Source organism: Hydra vulgaris, chromosome 01 (assembly GCF_038396675.1).
Source record: "Hydra vulgaris chromosome 01, alternate assembly HydraT2T_AEP".
Lineage (NCBI taxonomy): Eukaryota > Metazoa > Cnidaria > Hydrozoa > Anthoathecata > Hydridae > Hydra > Hydra vulgaris.
In genome coordinates, this window is record NC_088920.1 from 40,524,653 (window position 1) to 40,546,694 (window position 22,042).

Below are 22,042 nucleotides of genomic sequence, written 5' to 3' on the forward strand. Positions count from 1 at the left end.
AAAAAAAAAAATGTCATACTGAATTAAACTTTCAAATAGGAGAAATGATTGGTTCTCTTACACTAAGATTTTTAATTTTAATTTATGCGTGATGTACTTTATAACGAATATACTTATATTATTTACAATTATTTAACAATTTGCAAACTCTATTGTTTAATTAGACATATTTTGACTTCAGCAAAAAAAATTTACCAAAAATGTTTCTAAATATATTTCTATCTTACAGAATAAGAAATATATTGTATAAATATATTTCTTATTCTGGCATCAGAAGATAAAAGTAAGATGCTTTTTTACTACAAATATTATGAAATATGTACTTATTTTTAGGTAAGGTATGAATCAGTTGGTCAATACCGCATCCGGTGGTATACGCTGTAAACAAACAAAAAAAAATGTTATTCAGTGTGAAAAAAAGTATTTGCAAGCTAAGAATCTAGATGCATCGTTTTCTCTTCCTTATGAAGAGAATTGGTATGCTTTTTATTTCACTAAACTTTCTGTTTTAAAATAGTAACTGGTAACTTTTTAAGTGAATATAATATTATTTTATTAGTTATTAAAAATCTTAGAAAGTTTGTTTGGAAACACATTTATTTATTAAATTTGTAAAGTTGATGTAGATAGTTATTTCAGTTATTGTTCATATATGCTGTATTCAGTGATGTTAACATTGATAGCATTGTTAACATTACTCCCAATGATTCAAAGCTGCCTTAGGTGTATTTAAAGCTACCCCAGAATATGGCAATCTTGAACATTTTTATGCATGTTATAAAGTAAGAATAATGATTTTTTTTTCAGCCTCAAAGTCATACAAACACTGCAATTTTACTCCTTAATTTTTGTTTTTACTAGTTATAAGAAAATAAGTGGTTAAAATATGTAAATGATTGGCGTAAAGAAAAGTTTAAAAAATGTTTAAAACTGCTTTTTTTTATTCTATATAAAATGTGCAAGGCATTGTGAGATATCCTAATTGCGTGGGAAAAAAACTAGGCAAATAAGTTTTTAGAGTATGCAGGGATAGATACATTAAATAAATGAGACTTAGTGGAATGATGAGTCCAGCAAGAATGAGTTTTAGTTGATGGAACTAGAGATAAAAGTTCCTTTGAGCAGAAATATGATAAAATTCATAGAAAAATGAAGAAGATGCAACTTTAAAACGATGGAAGAGAGGCTCAAGCTTAGCAAATAGAATGGGTCTAACTGCATTTACAATTTATTTTTAGGCCTTTTCTGGAAGAGAAAGAGCATCATTAGAAGAACTAGCCCAAATGTGACAACAGTATTCCATACAAAGATGAATAAGAGATTTGTAAAGGTAGAGAATGGAATCAGGAGTAAGAAATTGGCGAACACAATAAAATGAAGCAACCTTAGCAGATGCTAATTTAACAATCTATTGTATATATGGTTTCTATGAAAAGACAGTAATCAACGATAATCCAAAAAGGCGTAAATAAAATGACTCATTGAAAGGATTACCATTCATTAATATAGGAATGTTGACAGTATCATGATAGTTGTTTGTAGTAAATAACTGAGTTTTGTTGGAGTTAAAATTTGCAAGCCACTGCAAGCCGCAATCTTTTACAGAAGTGAGATCAGATTCAAGATCAGTTGCCTACTTTATGCAATCAAAATGAGAAGACTTTTTGTCAAGACAGAAATATAAAGTTGAGTAATCAACAAGATCGTTAATGTAGATAAGAAACAAAACAGGACTAAGGATATAACCTTAAGGTACTCCAGAACTTACTAGAAATGAAGAAGAGTGTTGGCCTTCGAGGATGACTTCAATAAAGCGGTTTGAAGGAAACAATTTGAATCTCAAAAACTTTTTTAGACCATATAAAGTAAGCTTATGGAGCAGCATGCCAAACCTTATCAAAAGCTTTAGACATGTCAAGAGCAATAACCCTAGCCTCTCTGCCTCTATCTAATGCAGGATAAGTTCTTTGCAAATAGTTCTGCCTTATCCTTGGGAAAGGTAATAAGATCAGTCCCATGAATAAGAGATGGAGTGTTAGACCTACTCTTATTAAAAATGCTGTTGAAGATTTTCCGAAAAGTCTCCAGAGCCTAACTTTTGAGATAATGTACGGGATTTAGTGAACTGAGAAGTATTGATCAGACAGCACTTTTTTACATCAATTTCTTGCAATAACAAATACCCATTTGTTCTCAAAAGAGTTGTTCATTTGAAAAAGATGAAAAAAATGATTATGAAGCTGCACAAGAAAGTGAAAACCATGGAGGCATGATTTGGAACTGGCGAATGAGGAATTAGAATGAGACTTTACTTGGAGCCAACAAGAAAAAATAAAAGTATTCTTTCCTGCCTGAATCCAGGATTTTATTGAGGAGGTGCATTTATCAGCTAAGAAAGAAAAGACATTAGCCTAAGGACCATCACAAAAAAAAAAGAAAGAAAAATCCCTAGTCAGCTTTAGGGTAGTCGTTGGTAGTGCGATGGTAAGGTGAGTCTGAAGAATAAGTACAAGATACACGATTTATTGAGATCATTGCATAGTCAGATCCACCTAAGGGAGAAAAGGGATAAACTAAATACAAGCTAGAGTCAGAGACAAGACACAAATCAAGGAGTGATGGTAAGTGGTTAGGGTTGTCAAAAAAACACGTCACAGAGTTAACTATCTGAGTAATAGATTAAGAAATGCAGAGTATTAGTGCCAGCAGGGTCAGTGGCGTTAGAACCAAGCCTTTCAGTGTTATAAGCATTAAATTCACCAATAACAACAATATTGTCGAAAAAGTACAGAGAAAGGGCATGGTCAATTGGATCTGAAATTACATCTAAATGCAGTCTTGGGAAGAAAGGGAACGATAAAGAATAAAGATAAAAGTGATAGAATGAAGAGGTGCTAATCAGAAGCAAATAAAAGAATGGTCATAGGATTCAATCCTGATTTTATGACAAATAGGTGAATTGATGCCAATGTATACCTCTAAGCCAAGCATGTGGTTATTGGAGTTTTTAGAAATCAAAGGATAGTATCCATTAACACTTAGATCTGAAGAAGGAACAGCGGAATTTAAGTTAGTTGCTCTAAAAGCAAGTCTGGTGAATTTTGCAATAGGTACGATTCAACTGTTGGAAAGTTGCTTTGCAGAGCATGAATATTTGTAAAAGATTTATTAAAACAGTTTGGTAGAGATTTTTTATGTGATTAATCTATGAGCTTGAAAATTTCATTTACCTTTGACTTATCTCTTGATCTATTGATTTCTTTGCTTTTTTTGGTTGATTCGGCTAGTCCATAAATAATGGCATTTTTAGCTCTTCTCTTTTTCTTATCTAATTCATTAATGGCTATATTTGTTACCACCAGCTGCTCTGTTGGCTTTTTTATTTATTTTTTTATTTTGTATTCTTGTTTGATAACAAAATAGACTTGCTTGAATCAGCTGCTTTATTAAATTTTGTTGTCAGGTTTTGTTACTAGTTTTATCAATTGTTTAAAGAGTTTCAGAAAAGCGTTAGAAAGCTGGCTACACTATTTATAAATGTGTTAAGTTGTTTGCAAGTGTGGACCGACATTTGGTCAATTATCCTATTTATGAAAGTTTATGAAAATTTAAGTTCAGTTGATCAATTTTGCTATTCTCTCAGTTTTAAGGCTTCTCTGAATAACCGTGGATTATTTCTTGTTTTAAATTTATTAAACTTATTTACACAAATTGAACAAAAGTTTTTTCCCATATTTTCTGTATAGTATTGATCCTACATCATTTGTTTTTCAAAAAATAAACTAAATATTTAGGATCAACCATTTGCAAATACAATTCATCTTAAACCTGTTTGCTGTGTTATAACAGCTAATTAAAAAATATTTTACAGTTTACAAAACAACTTTATATTTTGACAGTGAAATGGAAATATATTTCCAGTCATCAAGAGTTAAGTTTGACATTAAAATAAAATGCTGCAATTTTTTTGTGAGTTTCTCTTTGTTGTGTTTCAGTGTGTTTATGTCTTGCTTCAAGTGTTTTAAAGAAAGAGTTTATAAACTGAAGTCTGATAAATTAGGATAACAAAAGAATTTTTTTTTTTTAATTTTTAAAAAAATAATTTAATTTTATCTTATTTTATTATTGTTCTTATTATTAATGTTGTTGTAATTAAGTTGTTAATATTTTATATATTGTTACCTAATAATAATTAATTTAATAATCACCTATTTTTGTAAAAATACATAAATATTTAAATTGTTTAAATGTCATTTCTTGTAATTAGATAAAATGTTGGTAGATTATATAATATATGTTGATTAGGGTGTCCAAAAAAAAAAAGCTCTTTACTAATACCCTAAATAATATACTAAATTTGACAGTTTTACTTTGACAGGAAGTTCTAGATGTAAAATCTGAGTTTTACGCTTTTAATGTTAAGCTGGGTTAACATTTATAGTAAACACAATTTATAGTAAATACATTTTAAAAAATTAAAACGAAACAATTAGATGCGTTTAAATCATTTCCAATTGTTTTCGCAACTATCTAACTTGATAGTTTATATTTATAAATATGAAAATACAAAAAAAAATACATAAAAACTAATATTTATTAGCAAATTTAAGTTTTTATTGCGGTGAAACATTTCTCAAAAAATGCAACTTTTTGAACAGTTCCCAGGCTCCTTTTTGGTCATACTCTTAGTCAAGTTTTTTCTCGACTTTTTAACTACAAAAAGTACATTTTGAATGTCTTCATCTGAAATAAAAGTAGCTGAAATAAAATCTTTAATGAGCTTAATGTTTCTTTCTGCACCATCAATTACAACAGATATGTTTTTGATCCATACAATAAAATCTAGCAACTGAGGATGGTTAAAAACATCTATAGTATTAAGACTATTATTGAGCCACTTTTTTATATTTGCTCTTGATATTTTAAAATTTTTGAAGAGAAGGTAGCTCGGAAATCAACTTAGGTAGCTCCTTTGATCTCTCCTATTTGTACATTTAATGGTTTACAATGTTGAAATTCATTTGGCTCTTTAAACTCAAACTAACAACATTTTTAGCTTTTTTTTAGAAGGAACTTCTTTATCCCAAAAAGACAAAACACAGAGCTGCAGAGTTAAGGACCACATATGGTGTCCCATGCTGAGAAGCAAAGCATTTCCAATCTTCTTACTGACTTTTCTCAATGCATAGGCTGTCTGGATAGCTTTCAAATCATTGTAGGGAGCCAGAAATACTTTTCAAAAACCAGCACTTCTTTTTCTGTCAAGATATTGCTGATATATTCGGTCATATAAAGAGTCAGGATGTAGATTGCATCTGTTAAAAACCTTGCCTCATGGCAGGCGCCAGGTTGATGGAACTTAAAATCTTGTACTTCCGCTCCAAGGAAGGAGGCAAACTTACAAACCATACCATAATTAAAAACACCATATCAGTAGTTGCATTAGTAAAAAATGTCAGAGCCAATCTTCAGATCATCTCTTTGCCAGTCCAATATACTTAAATTTTTCACTTCATTAACTTTCTCACAGATTTCAGGCCACTTTTTCTTTAGCTTGGCATTGTTCAGAGCTTTTCTTGGATCTTTAGTTTTCTCACCAGTAAGAGCAGCCATATAGTGATATACATGTATTTCATATATGTGTCTCCTACACATTATCCACAACATTGGTAATTTCAAAATATCTGTAAGAATTTGGACTGCTCTATTGACTCAACTTGTTAAGCCTAGTGGTAATTAGTTCCTACAGTTTGGTATCAAAATGAAGAATAAGCCGTTGACCTTTAAGATGATTCGTTATTGAAATCCACTCCAAGTCTACTTCAAGTTCTACATATTTAAACTTTTTTCTATGAAGTGTGCTTCGTGAGCGCGGTATATTATTAATTTCTATAACTCCAGCTTTAAATACTTCACTTAAAATTGCCAGATGAGGTCGTACACCAACATTGAATATTGTTGCTAGAATAGCAGTACATTCAATGAGCTTTTCAACATTCACTAGAATTATCCTATTTTTCTTAATTATCTCCAAAATTGTACCTAGGTATCATTTTATAATATTTTTCTACCTATTTATAATTATATACTTTTTATTAAAACAGCTTTAGTTCGTGAAAATTACAACTATGTTATTTAAATAATACTATACCTGCGTTTACCCAGGAAATCTTCTTCCTCGCTGAGTCCACGTTTGACTTTTCTTCCTCACTGCTGAATTGAATCTCTTCAGTTGTGGAGTCAAGTGACAACAAAAAATCGTTGGTATCTTTTAAGTTTTTCTGTCTCTCTAATTCTTTATCTCTCAACTTATCTAGCTTGTTCTTTCTCCTATTTGCATCCAGTACTCTCCTACTGTAGTCTCCATCAACTTTTGTTCCCATATATCCTTTCGTATCCAACTTCTGGTCTTCATAAAAACTCTATATCATCCAGCTTGGCATTATCTGTTCTCAATCTATCAGCAAGAATATCTTTTTCAAAATTCTTGGTCAAGATGTCAAAAAGCTGATAGGATTCTGTGAGAAAAACTTTCTCTAACTTTGATTGCTTATCAAGACTGCTGTCCCAGTTTAGAGAAGACAATTTAATCAATTTCTTATATTTTAAATTAAGTTTAATGATTTTGGTCTTTTTATTGAACCCAGAAATCACAAATTTAATGCCAAACCCAGCATTATCTTAAAATTTTTTAATCCTAGTTACCAAGCAAGAATTATCAGGATCTGTTCAAGCACCATTTTCACAAATAAGATCCTTGGATTTCAATTTCAATTTGCAACCAAAATTAGTAGAAGTGGATTTGTATTTAACCTGCGACTCGCAGAGGATAAATTGATAGTATCTTAGAATATCACTATTAGATGGAAGCTGTCTCTTAGGTAAATCCCTCAGTGGGTACTTCAATAGTTAAATATACCTCAACCTTTCTGTATTTTTCTGTTATTTTTATTCTGTCCCATTATCATCTTTTTTTTAGCTGTTCTACCCATTTTTTATATGAATTTTCGAAATAATCAGTTTTTTAACTAGATTTATACTATATTTTACACTTGCATCAAAAATCTACAAAGTCGTTATTTCCTCTCATATCATATTTTATCTAAGTTTACCATTACAGCTTTTATAACCATTTACACAAGAATTCCTTTGTGCACAAATTAGAATTCCTTTGTGCACAAATAATTCCATTTAGAAATTTTTTCCTTCAAAAAAATTTTTAAATGGAATTCTTTGTCAATGAGGAATTATACCAACTGTATTCATGAGGAATTATACCAACTAATAATATTATCCAGAGGGAATTATATCAATCGCTAACAATGTTCATCTGGAATGATGCCGATCTTTAATAATGTCCTATGGGAATTATTTGTGTACCAATTATTACATTATATTAAAACATATTGAAATGCTAGATAGCGCTGTTTTTATGTAAATACACATATGTGTACAAAACCGTAAAACTCAGAATTTACAACTGTCACTTCTAGTCATTAAAAAATTTAAAAAAAAGATTTTGGTAGTTATTTAGGACCTATAGAATGGGAATCAGTTGAGAGCACATTGAAATTTTAAAAAAAGTATTATTTTGGACACCCTAATGTTGATAGATAGATAAATAATAAATTGTAAAATAGAACATTTTAATTGTGGTATTGTTTGTAGTTTTATTTTACATCTGATAATCTAAACTAATTTTACATATGATGATGGTCTGACTGAGATATTAGAAATAAAGAATTGTTAGTACATAATTGTTTTTTATTAAAAATTTAAAATAGTTGATCAATATACGTATCTTTGATAAAATTTTTGTTATGAATTTTTTTTCTTTTTTTCATAAAAAATATTAAGTTTATTTATATGCAAAGATTTAAAAAAAAATTTTTAATAATTAATAAATAATAGTTTGTAACATACTAACATATTTTTATAAGTTTGTAACACATCTTACATACAAACATTCTTCATTTTTTAAAAATTCTAATTTACTAATGTTCTAACATTAATTTTCTATTTTCAAACAAAATTCTCAGTTCAAAAAACTCAACTAAAAAATAGGTTTTTATTTATGATTTTTATAGGCCCATCATCAACACCATACATCAAACAATGATGCTAGAAGAAATATTTCGGTAATTTTATATATTTTAAACTTAAATTTAACTAAAAAAAAATGTGCTTTTACAAAACAAATGTAAAATATTCTTCCAATTTATGAATACCATTAAGTATTTATAAAGTGCTAAAGTAAGGTGCATGGAATTATAGATAATGTAGTTTGTTGTTTACAGAGTAACAAATAAAGACATTTTAGCACTAATGAACACGTTTCACCATTTATCTTTTTAAATATATTTCAGTGTAGATGAGTGTCAATTTATTTTAAGTAAATTTTATTAAAACTACAAAATAGATAGTTTTTACTCATTTTACTGTACACTCATTCAAAATCAACATGGCATTCTACCATTTTGATTTAAATGATTATACAGTTTTTTCTAGAATCTTTCTACTTTATGCTTAACTTAAATAAAAGTAAAAAATAAATAAAAATATGAAAATAAACATAAAGGTTTTGCTGAATTCAATAAACTTAAAATGCTGAAATATTAAAGGAACATGCTTAAAAGTTAATAAAACAACTAGTTCCTATAAACCAACATTGGAGTCCAATATCTCAAAACACCTTTGTCAATTTTTTTTTCCTGTCAATATTTTCAGCTGCTTATAATCTTACTTGGCACAATAAATCTAAACAACTGAAACATAAATAACATAAAGAAGTCCCAATTATATGATAACTTAATTATTTGATCTTAACAACTGAAAAAAAAACATCCTGTTTTGTTTTTATATAAAACTGACTAAGTATGATATTGATGTGCAATTGTTTTTAAAATTTTGACAACCATTGTTCGGAAAAGTTTATAAAAACTAGTTAATAAAAAGTTTGATTATAGATCAACATTTATTGGTAAAATTTTATTTAAATTTACACAAATTAACAATTTGATATATATAGATTATATACATAAATATATCTATAAAGAAAATTAACAATATCTGTCAGTGTAAATCATTATACAACAGAAACATTCTAAAAAGGTTTGAATTATTTTTATTTTAAAAACATTTTTTTTTTTGATTCAAAATTAAGTTGGAAAAAAGAATTCTCTTTTTTTTAGGTAATACATTCATACTGAGTAATTTATCTTAAGATGTGTTCTATTAGCTTAATGACATCATATGCATGCAAAGGCCGATAAGATGCTATTAAAACTTAAAGCAATGAAGAAAAATAATTATATCAATATGCTGTAACATTGAACTATCAAACTTACCAGTATTATGTGATTTCAAAATATTTGATAATGTATCCTATATGATCCATTCATTAAATATACAAAGAAAATGTAAGTAGACATAAAATATATTTTATTTAATATTTTATTATATACTTTTTTATTTTTATATTTTCCAAAACATAAACAAAGTTTTAAACAATTGTGCAGATAAGCTTTATACAATTCTTTTAGAAAAGTAGTTATGATAAAAGCGTCACAAGTCATGATGAGAAGTAGTTTGAATATTGCTCCTGGGAAGAAACTTTGCAAACCTTGTAAGCAAAATATATCAGAAAAGAAGATCTTAAAGAAGAGAAGCAAAGTCAGGTGAACAAGATGAGGATTTTCTGATCTCCTGTTATTTCGATTTTTCAAATCAGGAGATCAATGAAGAACTCAAAAATTTGAATATATCTCCTCTAAAATCTCATTCAAAGTCATCAAAATAAATACTCTTAGAAGGAAAGTGAAAAGTTGCGTGCATCAATGAAATGATAAGTTACTAGGAAAATTGAAAGTCAATGTTCCCTCAAAACTTTGTTACAAAACATATAACATAAAAAAGGTTGAAAACTTTGATGAAATTATGAGCTTGATAAAAGAAAAAATTATGTGTTCTGACAAAAGGACTATTGTTCAACTTCTAACACTGGCACTCAATAATTATATTTCAAAATAGATATTTAATTAATATTTCAACATATTGAAAAACTATCTGTTCCACAAGCTCTAGTTTCAGTAGAAGTGTTTGAAAATGCTAAAATAGAAGAAGTGCAAGTAAAATGACAACAATATCGTTAACTATTACAATATTGTTAACTATTACTAACACATTCAAAATAACTTACATCTTCGATACCTTTAAAAATCTTTTATGTTTAAGTAACTTTTTAAGTTACGATTAACTTATTTTTATTTTATTTACAAATATTTTTTATGAATTTCTTGAAAAAATGATATATCTTTGAAATTAAAGTTCTATATGTTTCAGTTGTTTTTCCAGTTTGATTTTTTGTGCCTAGTAAGATTATAAGCAGCTGAAAATATTAACAGGAAAAAAAATAATTTGACAGGGGTGTTTTGAGATATTGGGCCCCAATGTTGGTTTATAGAAACTAGTTGTTTTGTTAACTTTTAAGCATGTTCCTTTAATATTTCAGCATTTTAAGTACATTTATTGAATTCAGCATCAAAAAAACATTATAGGGGAAGTGGGGACATAACCGCATATGGAGGCACAACCGTTTTTTAACATTTCCCCTTGAAAAATGTTATCTAATATGGCGAAAAATATACCATGCATTAGTAAAACAGTTTCCTTCATTTCTCTTATGTCAAAAAGAGTGCCTGTTACGTTTCGGAGAAGTTGTACATAATAATGTTTATTTTGATAAAAATATTATATTTGCATCATATTTTTCCAGACCTTTCTTTAAATTAGAGGATTAAGCAATATTTGATTTTAATGTTAATGATATGTGTTATCAGCGTTATTTCATCAAGTGAAAACCATTTTTAATATCAACATGACCTAATAAACAAGCTATGAAACTGTATTCTTTCTAAAAACTATCCTCTGGGGTAGAACCCCATAGATGCACAGGAGGCACAACCCCATACTTTTGATATTTATCAAAGTTAGGTAGTTGCAAATAACAAAATTACAAATAATTACAATCGCCACACTTAAATGCGTTCATGTAAAAAATTCAATAGAAAATGTTTTGAGATGATGGAAAATAGATTTCGTATTTTTTTATTTAATTTTTATAAATGGGTTTTTAATTAAAATATAAAGCTAAAAGGATATTGAATGAGAAAACTCAGACTGTAAGTACAAAGAATGCCTACACAGTATGCAGATGTGCAACAAAATCAGCAAATAATCTGAGCTGTGACAATTGTAAAGAAAATGTACCACAAAAAGTGTACCCCCAACAATTTTTGTGAGGGTGCGGTTGTGCCTCACAATGGGGGCAAAACTGCTTTTTTCACTAAGTTTAATTTTTGTGTAATAACATTTTTAAAAACCGTTTAATTTTTTTCTAATTTCATCAATTTAAAGCTTAATAATGTGGTTATTGAAATAAACTGTTAAAAAAACACAGTTCACTTTTATTTTGCAATGTTTTTTTATAATTAGGAATCATGTGTCAAAATATAACACAAAAAGAAGACATGTGGTTCAATGGACTAGGTGGTTTAATGTGGAATTACCTGGGTCTATTTTGACCCTCTATTAAGAATTTATGTTTTAATATAAATTTTTATTTGAGGAAATCTATAAATATTTACAAGTGGTGTTGCCAAGTATTATAATTTTTTTCAGGATTAAAAAATAGAAAACATAAAGTCAGGTAACTTTGTAGTTGATGTAAAATCAATCGTGTAATCATTGCGAAAGTTAGACTAAATTGAAAATTGTTAAACATACGTTAAAATAAAAATTGTTTTTGATGAAATTATAGTTGTGGATTAAATGAAGGACATTTGAACAACTTGAACAACGCAAGGAAATATTTTCAAGAAAAAAATCAGAGAAAGAAAGCTAATCTCTTGCACAGAATATCATGTCATATATATTATCATATATATGACATGATATTCTAATATTATTGTTAAGTGCCAATAGACATGAAACTTAGAGTCCCATTATAAAGTTGCCCTTTCTCTTTACTCCTCGCCAATATTGTTGGTATTGAGGACTTTGATGCTCATCACACTGAATGGCTTGATTCAGTGTGATGAGCATCAAAGCATTTAACTTCTGTATCTGTCAATCGCTTACTCAGTTAACTTTGTGACCTTCCTGTGGTTGTGGTTTTCCTGACAACCATAGTCATTTACCTTCACTCTTTGATTAGTGTCTACTACTACCCTAAAGTTGACTGGGATTCTTCTTGAGATTTTCTTCCTGACAGTACTTTGGATGATGTCTTTTCTCTCTTCGCTGATAAATGCGCTTCCTATGTAACCTCCTGGATTCAGGCAGGAATGGAAGCTTTTGTTCCTTCGAACAGAACTATTTACAAAGATCTTTTTTTCTAATTTGACTCTTGAATCTTATGGCTATTCTCTTCATTCCATTCCATTGAAACAGGTTAACCCATTGTTAGACATTCGAATCACTCCAGCTTCCGTTGCTAAAGTCATATCTCATGTAAACTTTTTACGGCTTATGGTCAAAACAGCAATCCTGTCATAGTCTTACAAAATTGTTCTCCAGAACTCTCTCTAAACTATTTAATATAATAAAGTACTTGACTGAATCTTGCTTTCCCGCCTGCTTGAAAATGCCATCTGTTGTTTTAATTTTCAAAAACTCCAGGAAACATTCTGACCCCTCCAATTATTGTCCGATCAGTCTTCTTTCTGTTATTAGCAAGGTCTTTTAGTCTTCAATCAACAAATTTCTCACAACCCATCCTTAGTCAAATAACATGTCATACAATCAATACGGTTTTTGATCCTCTCGCTCTATGATCATATGGTGTATCTGGGAAAGTTGTTGACATTATCAAATCATTTCCTTCAAACCGCTTTATTAAAGTCATCCTTCAAGGCTAACACTCTTTTTCATTTCCAGTAACCTCTGGGGTAACATTTAAAAATAACAATATAGAGAATTTTTGTTTTTTTACTATATTATTTACAGTAAAATTAAAAGTATAAAATCATTTTTTCAAAAGTATAAAATCATTTTTTTAAAAAAGATAATAAAACACTCAATGAAAATATATATTTTTTACATTCATATAAAATATGTTTTACAATCACAATGTTTGTAAGTCATATAAAAATAAAGATTAAAAAATATATGCATACCATGGATATACCAGACCCAGCAAACTTGAAAATAAATACAAAAATGTCTGTACTCTTAAAAAAAATGACATTTTTTAGGTTGTCTTAGGCTAAATAGTAGCAAGTCCTGTTGATTTTGAAAAAAATGTGGACATCTGAAGTCCAGTAGCAGCTATCCACTGGTGGCCATTTTAAAGACCATGCAGATCCATTTGGACAAATAAATTTGACAAGCACATCTTTTTCATATTATCCACTAATTTTGTTCATAAAACACAGGCAGAATTACCTGGTACTAAATTTACAAATCTATCTGGGTTTTTCCTTAGTTGTGATTTGAAGCAAATTCTTCATCGAATCATAGCTATATGTCAATCTAGTCAAAATAGTATACATTTAATAATACATGCATTTATTCAGTTTTACCTACCTTATTAAATGTTTTAATTGAGATAAAAATACGATCCCAAAATATATAAACAACATTTTTGACAATTTTTCCACACACAAAAAAATTTCTCTGTAAAGTATTCATCTAATCTTTAACAAAACCAATATTCGAAGGTTTTTTAGCAGTTAGAGTAAGATTATTTGTAGAGAGTTGTCAATGGTCATTACAAATTGTGTTTAATAGATCTTATAATGAACTATTTTGCAATGTTTTGAGAGCTAATAGATAAATTATAATTTTTAAATTCAGCAGGTTTAAAACTCCATTGATACCAACTTCAACATCACGGCATTACTAAAAGCACCTTATAAGGGGTTAAAATTTGTGCCGAATTTCTTCAAATTTGGTGATGTTTGGTGTTTTTCAAACATTTTTACTCTAAACTTTTATTTTTATATTAAAAGAAGAATTTTTCTGGTTTTTACAACCAAAAATCCTGACCCCAAAAATCTATATTGTGAAGTGAAGTATGATAATATTGAGGTGTTTTCTATTTTGGGTGTATTTTGGCCTACAGTGCACTGTTTGTGTTTATTTTTTTGTTTTTTAACAACAACAACAACAACAAAAATGCTTATCTGCATTTTAAAGTTTATTGTGTTTTCTTAAACAAACTGCCATTGCTGCCTTAAAGAATTATGAGTTCTTTGCACAGACAAAAAGTTATTAGTTTCTACCATGCAGAAGTTTTGAACAGTTTCTATTACTGCAATTATTTAAATAGAATTTTTATATGATTACTTCTTGACAAATGTATCATAATAAGTTAAGTATAACATATCATTTTAAATGTCATATCAAATTTATATTTGATAATACAGTTAACCTTTTTTTTTACTTGGATTTACATTTTAATATTTTAAAACATATTGAAGAAAAAAAAAATTAGTAACCTTAAAGTGATTTATGTCTTTATTACATTTTAAATGTGATACAATTTTTTTTCCCGAACATATTCACTTCCAACAAGGCTTCAAGCAACCACTAGTGTTGGATGTTACTGGAAGAGAAAAATGAAGTTTATAAAGCAAGAATACAATTAACAGGCGACTTAAAAGATTGCAAATATATGATACAGGAAAACAAGATGAAGGAAGCGAATTTCCATAGTACTGATGTTCATGGAAAAAACTAGATGAATACGAATTTTCAACGCACTTAAGAACAGTCATAGTAAAAGGATGAGACTTAATTGAATGACGAGTAACATGAGAATTAATTTTAGTAGATGGAACAAGAGGCTCTAACTCTTTAGAACATCCCCCAATATAGTATTTATAGAAAAGAGAAAGAAAAGCATTATAACAACGTGATAATGGTCGAAAGTTGGCTCCAGATATGGCAACAGTGTTTCATACAGTTTGATATTTATAGAGATAAAGAGTAGAATCCAGAGTAAGAAAGTGGTGAGCATGATAAAAAGATGCAACCTTAGCAGATGTTAATTTTGCAATCGATTTGACTTACGGTTTCCAAGAAACGTTGAAAGTAAGAGTTAATTAGAAGACGAAGGGTAGATGACTCATCGAGTACATTGCCATTCATAAATATGGGAAAATCTAGATTGCTGTGATAAGGATCAGCTAAAAAAATTGAGTTTTATCTGAGTTAAAGTTCACCAGCCACTGAGAGTTTATGCTGTAGCAGATGTGAGATCTTTTTCAAGCTCAAATGCTCCAAGCAGTCAGATAGTGTTGGCTTCTTATCAAGATAAGAATAAATGGTAGTATCATCAGTAAACAATGTCACCTTAGATGTGAAAAGTTCTGGGAGATTGCAAATATAAATTAAAAAATTTATAGGGTAAAAGACCATACCTTGAGGAACTCCTAAAATTACAAGAAATTAAGAAGAGTGCTGTCTATTAAAGTCAACTTTTATACTATGATTGGTAAGAAAAGATTCAATAATATTAAAGATGTTACCTGATACACTGTAAGAAGAGAGCTTATTGCAAAGACCAGTATGCTAAACTTTGTCAAAGGCTTTAGAAATGTTGAGAGTGATAGCCTTAACCTCTCCACAACACACAATGTTTTATAATGTATAAATAATATAATGTTATTATCTTTAATATTCTTAGTTTTAGCATTAGGATGCAAATTACAATTAATGTACACTTGTTTGATTAAAGTAGTTGGCTTCATTTTGTGATTATATTAGTTTATAAACTAATTTAAGTAAACAAAACTTTCAGTAAAAGAAAAACACTTTAAAAGAAAAACAAGAAAGAAAATCAGGCTGGAAATTGACAAAAACAAAAAGTATTAATTGCTCATTCTCCCTACATTAGTTGATGTATGCACAGAAACCCCAGGCAGCTCCCTGTTTCAGTATGACATCAGAATTCCGATCTAAGTATGCTTTTATATATGTGTATGCATACGTGTGTGTGTATATTTATATATATATATATATATATATGTATATATATATATATATATATATGTATATGCATATATATATATATGCATATATATATATATATACGTATGTATACACACATGTAAAAGCTTTTATATGTGTGTATACATATTTATATATATATATATATATATATATATATATATATATATATATACATATACATATAAAAATATATATATATATATATATATATACACGCGCACTCATAATTTATTGCCTGAGTTTAAAAGATCATTTTATTGTTTAGTGTTTTTCAGAATAATATATGTCATCAGTTTTTACTAAGAAAACATAAAAAACTTTTGTTGCATCATGAATCACTATCTCTTCAAATACAAAATAAACTTTTGAAAAATATGATGTTAAGAAAATACTGTAATATTACTGAGGAACAAGCAGAAGATGCGGTTCAGTCACTTTATTCAAATGAAAAGTTGAAATCTACATCACCTTATTTATTGTTTGGCATAAATGCAGTTACAAAGTTTATTGAAAAATATGGCAAATTGGTATTACTTATTGTAAGTTTTTATTGCTTTTTTTATGAAATGATTTTATTTTTTCAACATTTTCATAAATGCACAAAAAATTAAATGTATTTTATTTTAAGATATCATGTTTTAAAAAAAAATGCATTTTAAATACCTTAAAAATAATACCATGTATCAAGTCACTGAAGTCATCAATTAACCGTGCTTGGAACTCAATGTCAAGGGAATAAATAATAATAACCACCTGCCAGTCCTTCCGCCCTTGGCTTGAGGCAGTGATCAAAAAAAAAGGAGACTTAATTGAATGTTAAGGTGGAAAAAGTATTTATCTTCAACTTTTCTTCTACTAATATTCCATGAATATAATTTTTTAGTGCTTTAAAAATTCATTTTGAATTTTTAAAAGCACTAAAAAACTATATTAATGGAAAATCATTCAATGTTCTAAAAAGTTCCCGAATTGCTGCCGCACCCTGTACAAATTATTATTTTTATTACTTAATACTTGATTTATTTTTTTAACTAGAAATATGGGTAAGTTACTTATCTTAAAAAACATTGCTGACAAAGTGTTACTTGTAAAAATATTTGTCATTTGTAAACATATTTATCACTTGCATTATAACATATTTGCATGAAATATCAATTTGATATTGTAGTTGTTATTAGACCATCCAACTTGAGTATTCATATACTTGATATTTGAATATATTTGAAAATACAAAAAAAAAATTCTAAATATTTTTACTAAAGTTTAATGTGGAGAAACAAAAATACATTTTTGGTATGATTTTTATTTTGTGTGGCATTATTTTAGTTGGTTTTTTAAAAAGCACAGTCTGTTATTTAAGTTGCTTCTAAATGTTTGTAAATTTAATAGTTTACTATATAAATGTTACATAATCATAACCAATACTTAAAATTGTTCCATAAATTTTATTTAATAAAAATAGTAAAAACATTTTCCGATAAAAATACGATTTGTTGCTGCGTAATATAAGGTGAAAATTTTGTGGGATTTTCTTACATTATTACACCTACTGTATTTTTAGTTTTACCCATGTCAAAAAAAACTGATGTGAGGAAGTTTTCTATAAAAAACAAAAAAAAAATTTGTTTAGCCACATGTGGTAAGTGCAACGCGAACATAGGATGGAAAAGTTCAACCACTGTTATGATTAACCATTTGAAACTACGACATAACATATTGATATCTAAATCAGGATCAAGTGAAAATTATGGAGTAAATAATATTCCTAAGAAAAAAAAAAAAAAGAAAGAAACAGAGTCTTCAAATGAAATATTGTAAAAAGTTGCAGTTTTTGATAAAATGGCAATCACAGCAATGAGTAAATCTCAAGCTATTCTTGGTTATGTGCAACAAAAAGGATATAAAATGCCAAAAAGTCTGACAACTATTTCAAGATGTATCAACAGCTTTTATAAATATATGTATATATAAATAAATGTACTGAACTTCGGCAAAATTTTGAAAAATTAATGAATGCAAAGCGTAAATTTGCAATTACAGTGGACAGATTGCACTATTTTACATTATGTAAATGATCAGCTAATGCGATTGAAATAGACTCAAGTATAATGGAATGCTATGTTCTGGCTTTGATGGAAATAATTAACCAGGCAAATACAGAAATATTTAAACATTTGGTTCAAGCTAGGTTGGCAGACTTTAGAATTTTCTTTACAAATGATATTATTAAATCAACTAAGGATACAGCACCCAAAATGAAAAAATATAACAATCTATTAGGTGTTTTAAATCAACTTTGCCATAATCAACCACTTCATTTAGATGTGATGGATTGTTTTTATATACCAAAAAGTTATATTCTTAATGAAATGTTTGACAATATTGAAGATTAAGTTAATGATGATATGGAAGAAGAAATAAAAGAAGATTCCACAGAAGTTCTGATTGAAACTCTGATTGTAATTTAGATTTAGACATTGAATACTGATCATGTTTACATTGTTAAATTGAATTTTGATCCCATTTAAAAAAATGGTATTGCCCTACAAAACCTTCTGATGTTCTTGCACTAGTTAAAACTTCTGTTACTGATTGAGTAAAAATGATGCAAATCTCATAACAGCTGAAGGAATTTACAAAATTTTGTTTGAAAAATTGCAACCAATGCAAACTAGCATAGCCAAAAAACTGATACATGCTATCAAAAAAAGGATAGATGAAAGAAGAGATCCAATTTTAATGACTGATAATTTATCGACAGAGTGGAAATATACTAAGTTCTAACAATCGTTTTAAATATTCCACTCTAAATTATGGAACAGCTTTTGAAAGAGTATCCTCAGCAGCTTCTGAAAGAGTATCCTCAACAGCAGGTTCAATTAAAACAAAAAGAAGAACAAGTTTAAATTTTGAAACATTCAATTCCATTTTATTTTTAAAATATGTTTTCAGAAAAAAAATATTTAAAATAATATTTTTGCTAAAAACTTATAATTATGTATTCAAGTTTTTTTCATGTTTATTTTTTAATTTTCTTTATTATTTTTATTAGAGGCTGGTTAAATTTCAGATTTATACTGCACAAAAATTATTTCAAAAGTCGTTATCTTTTAATAGCAATAAAAAGAATTTATATTCACTAAAAAATAATGCACTTAAAAGATGTCAATGACTGGTTAACATTTATCAATTTAATTATTCACGTGATTTGGTTTAATGTTTTTAATTATTCACGTGATTTGGTTTAATGTTTTTAATTATTCACGTGATTTGGTTTAATGTTTTTAATTATTCACGTGGTTTGGTTTAATGTTTTTAATTAGTACTTTAATATGTAGAATTAAAGTATCTTTTCTGCAGAAGATATTTTCAAAAAATTGGCAATCACTTTATAATTAAAACTTATATGATTTTTTTCAGATATTTTTGATCAAATTGATCATTGTCATCTAGCAAAGCTGCTTTTTTATGAATAATAATTATATAGCCAAAATAAGTTTTTTTTTCCTAATTCTAAAGGCTGCATATATATGATTTTTTCTTTACAAAAACTATGCAGTTTCTAAGTAACAAGATATAACCTATATTTAGTTTTTTAAATATACGTTTAATTCCAGTTAAATTACAAATTTTTATACAATGTTCCAAAAAATCAATATTTCGGGAAGTAATATTTATCTTGTGAAAAAGAACTCTTATTTTGTAAAATTTTGGAATATTAAAATTCATTAAGTTTTATTTATGACAAATTTATAAAATATCTGTAAAAATCTATAAAATAATGTTACCTTATATTAGAAAATCTTTTAAGTAATATGCTGTTAAATTTTCTTTTTCTTTAGGTTTGTGAATCAGCTCAACCCAGTCTTATGACAAGGCATTTAATGAATGTGTGTTTAGTTCATGGTATATATGCTTGTTCTATTAACAACTTAAGTAAAACTATTTCACCTTTTCTTGACATGAAGTCTGTATTGGCAATAGGGTTTAAGGTAGAAATGATATTGTGCTTGTTTTGTAAATAGTCATTCGCCACAGTAACTAGATATGCTTAAACAATTTGTATTAAATAGTAACTGTATATGTTTCAAAAATTTGTGTTGAATTAAAAAAAGTATTGAGTAATAAGAGTTTTTAAAATAATTATTTTGGTCTTTAAAACAGACAAATATTTATAAAGGTTTTGTTTAGAAGTTTAAAAATGTCTGGTTTAGTTGTATGTAATATAATTTATGCCAAATATAAAGTGTAGCTTGTAGATTGTTAAGTGGATTGTGTAGGCTGCATGATTTTTGTGCATTACCTATGATGGCTACCAATGCTAAACATAAATTATGTAGAATGTGTAGGCTACATGGTTTGTGTGCATTTGCTGTGATATCTACCAAATATAATTTATTTGGTTTTGTTATGATGACTGCCAATTATAGTTTATTTGGTTTTGGTATGATGGCTGCCAATTATAATTTATTTGGTTTTGGTATGATGGCTGCCAATTATAATTTATTTGGTTTTGGTATGATGGCTGTCAATTCAATCAAGGTTATAAAGATTGTAAGATTATTCAACTGTTAGTCAAGTACCTAAAATTAGTATCAAATTTAATAAAATAATTAATTTAAATTTCTTTCTTAAAGTATTCAAATATTTATGATTAAATATATAACATTATGATGAATATATAACAAGGTGTATTTTTATTTTAATGCGGTAGTGGTGTAGTGTAGCACTCACCTCATAAGCGAGAAGTTTCGAGTTCGATCCTCACATCGTCCCTGGTAGTACCGCACTCAACTTGTTTCTCCGCGCGGCGGCCTTGTTCATCAAGGTTTGTCTTATAGAGTTTTAGAGTTGAGAAAAGGTTGTAACCACAACTAAAGTATCCTCCTCGACTGTAGTGGCCTTCATGGTCTTGAGGAGGTAAATTGAAATAAAAAAAAAAAAAGGTCATCAATATGTTAATTCTAAATTGAACTGTTCGTAATAATCAAGCTAAGAAACTTAAAATTGATTGAGATGAAGATGGAATGTATATTGGAAATTTGTTGCGCTCTATTAAATTTAATCCCTTATTTGAAAAACAAATTTATTTTATAAGAAAATTATTTATGAAAATAATGTATTTATAAGTTATTATTTATAAGTTTTTTTAGTTATAATTATTTATAATTAACTTATTTTAAGTAATTTAATTATAAAAGTTCATTTTCTTTAAACAGATATTGGAAATATATAATATCCTATATAATTTTATCTCATTTAAACTTTTTTAATGTAGGAAGTAATCAACAGTCCATTTGCTGATCTTGTGGAATTTCTTAAAGATAAGATACCAACTTTAGATGAAAGGCCATGGTCAAAATTGTGGGAGCAAACTCATTTTACAGAAGAACTAAATTTAAACAAAAAATTCAAAATTGAATATGACAAAATATCTACTATTGATCATGAGCGTAAAGATGATCAGAAGTGGTATCCTGATTTGTTAAATTTAAACGTGCGCTGGAAAGCTATTAAAAAAAAACCAAAAAAACCAATAAATTTGAATAAATGACTGGAGACCATATTAAAAGAAACTCAAGTCTAAAATTTCGACGAAGCAACTTTTCTGAATAATCAACTCGATGATTACACGTAACTTTAAAAAAGATCTGCAATTGTATAAATGATATGATAAATTGACTTTTTTTATAGATAAGTTGCTAGATTTAGGTTTATGAAGTTTTAAAAAAAGCCAAAAGAAACAGTTTTTTTGAAATTCCTTAGATGCATTTACATGATGTCTGACGTTTTTTTTAAGCTGTTACGTTGTCAAATTTGAGAAAAAACATCGTTCGACAGGCAGTCTATCTCGAAATAGATAGACTGCCTGCCCAAACCAAACCCTCAGTCGATGTAGCAGCACTACTTGCATGTTCTCCTTCTTTACTAGTTTTTCGATACTATTCCTAAATTCAAATTGCGATATTATTGCGTATAGACATTTTCGACATTATTCTTTCTAAATGAATTTTTTGTTTTTTTTTTC

At 28.0% G+C, this 22,042-nt stretch overlaps 1 protein-coding gene and 1 long non-coding RNA gene across 2 annotated transcripts; both read left to right on the top strand.

Moving 5' to 3' along the window:
- Positions 1–304: 304 nt before the first annotated feature.
- Positions 305–21,758, top strand: LOC100206161 (uncharacterized). Its single transcript, XM_065788156.1, has 5 exons — positions 305–477; positions 8,088–8,138; positions 16,280–16,553; positions 19,857–20,006; positions 21,293–21,758. Exons 1-5 carry the CDS (start codon positions 341–343, stop codon positions 21,566–21,568), a joined length of 888 nt encoding a protein of 295 aa, XP_065644228.1. The 5' UTR covers positions 305–340; the 3' UTR covers positions 21,569–21,758.
- LOC136075338 (uncharacterized) lies at positions 9,165–14,607 on the top strand. Its single transcript, XR_010635848.1, has 2 exons — positions 9,165–9,419; positions 9,543–14,607. It is a non-coding gene; the product is annotated as an uncharacterized LOC136075338 (long non-coding RNA).
- Positions 21,759–22,042: the final 284 nt, after the last annotated feature.

Coding starts and splice junctions, on each gene's coding strand:
- LOC100206161 (XM_065788156.1), top strand. CDS start 341: ATGAATCAGTTGGTCAATACCGCATCCGGTGGTATACGCTGTAAACAA. Junction 8,139..16,279: donor ATGCTAGAAGAAATATTTCG/GTAATTTTATAT, acceptor TTTATTGTTTAG/TGTTTTTCAGAATAATATAT. Junction 20,007..21,292: donor TATTGGCAATAGGGTTTAAG/GTAGAAATGATA, acceptor TTTTTAATGTAG/GAAGTAATCAACAGTCCATT.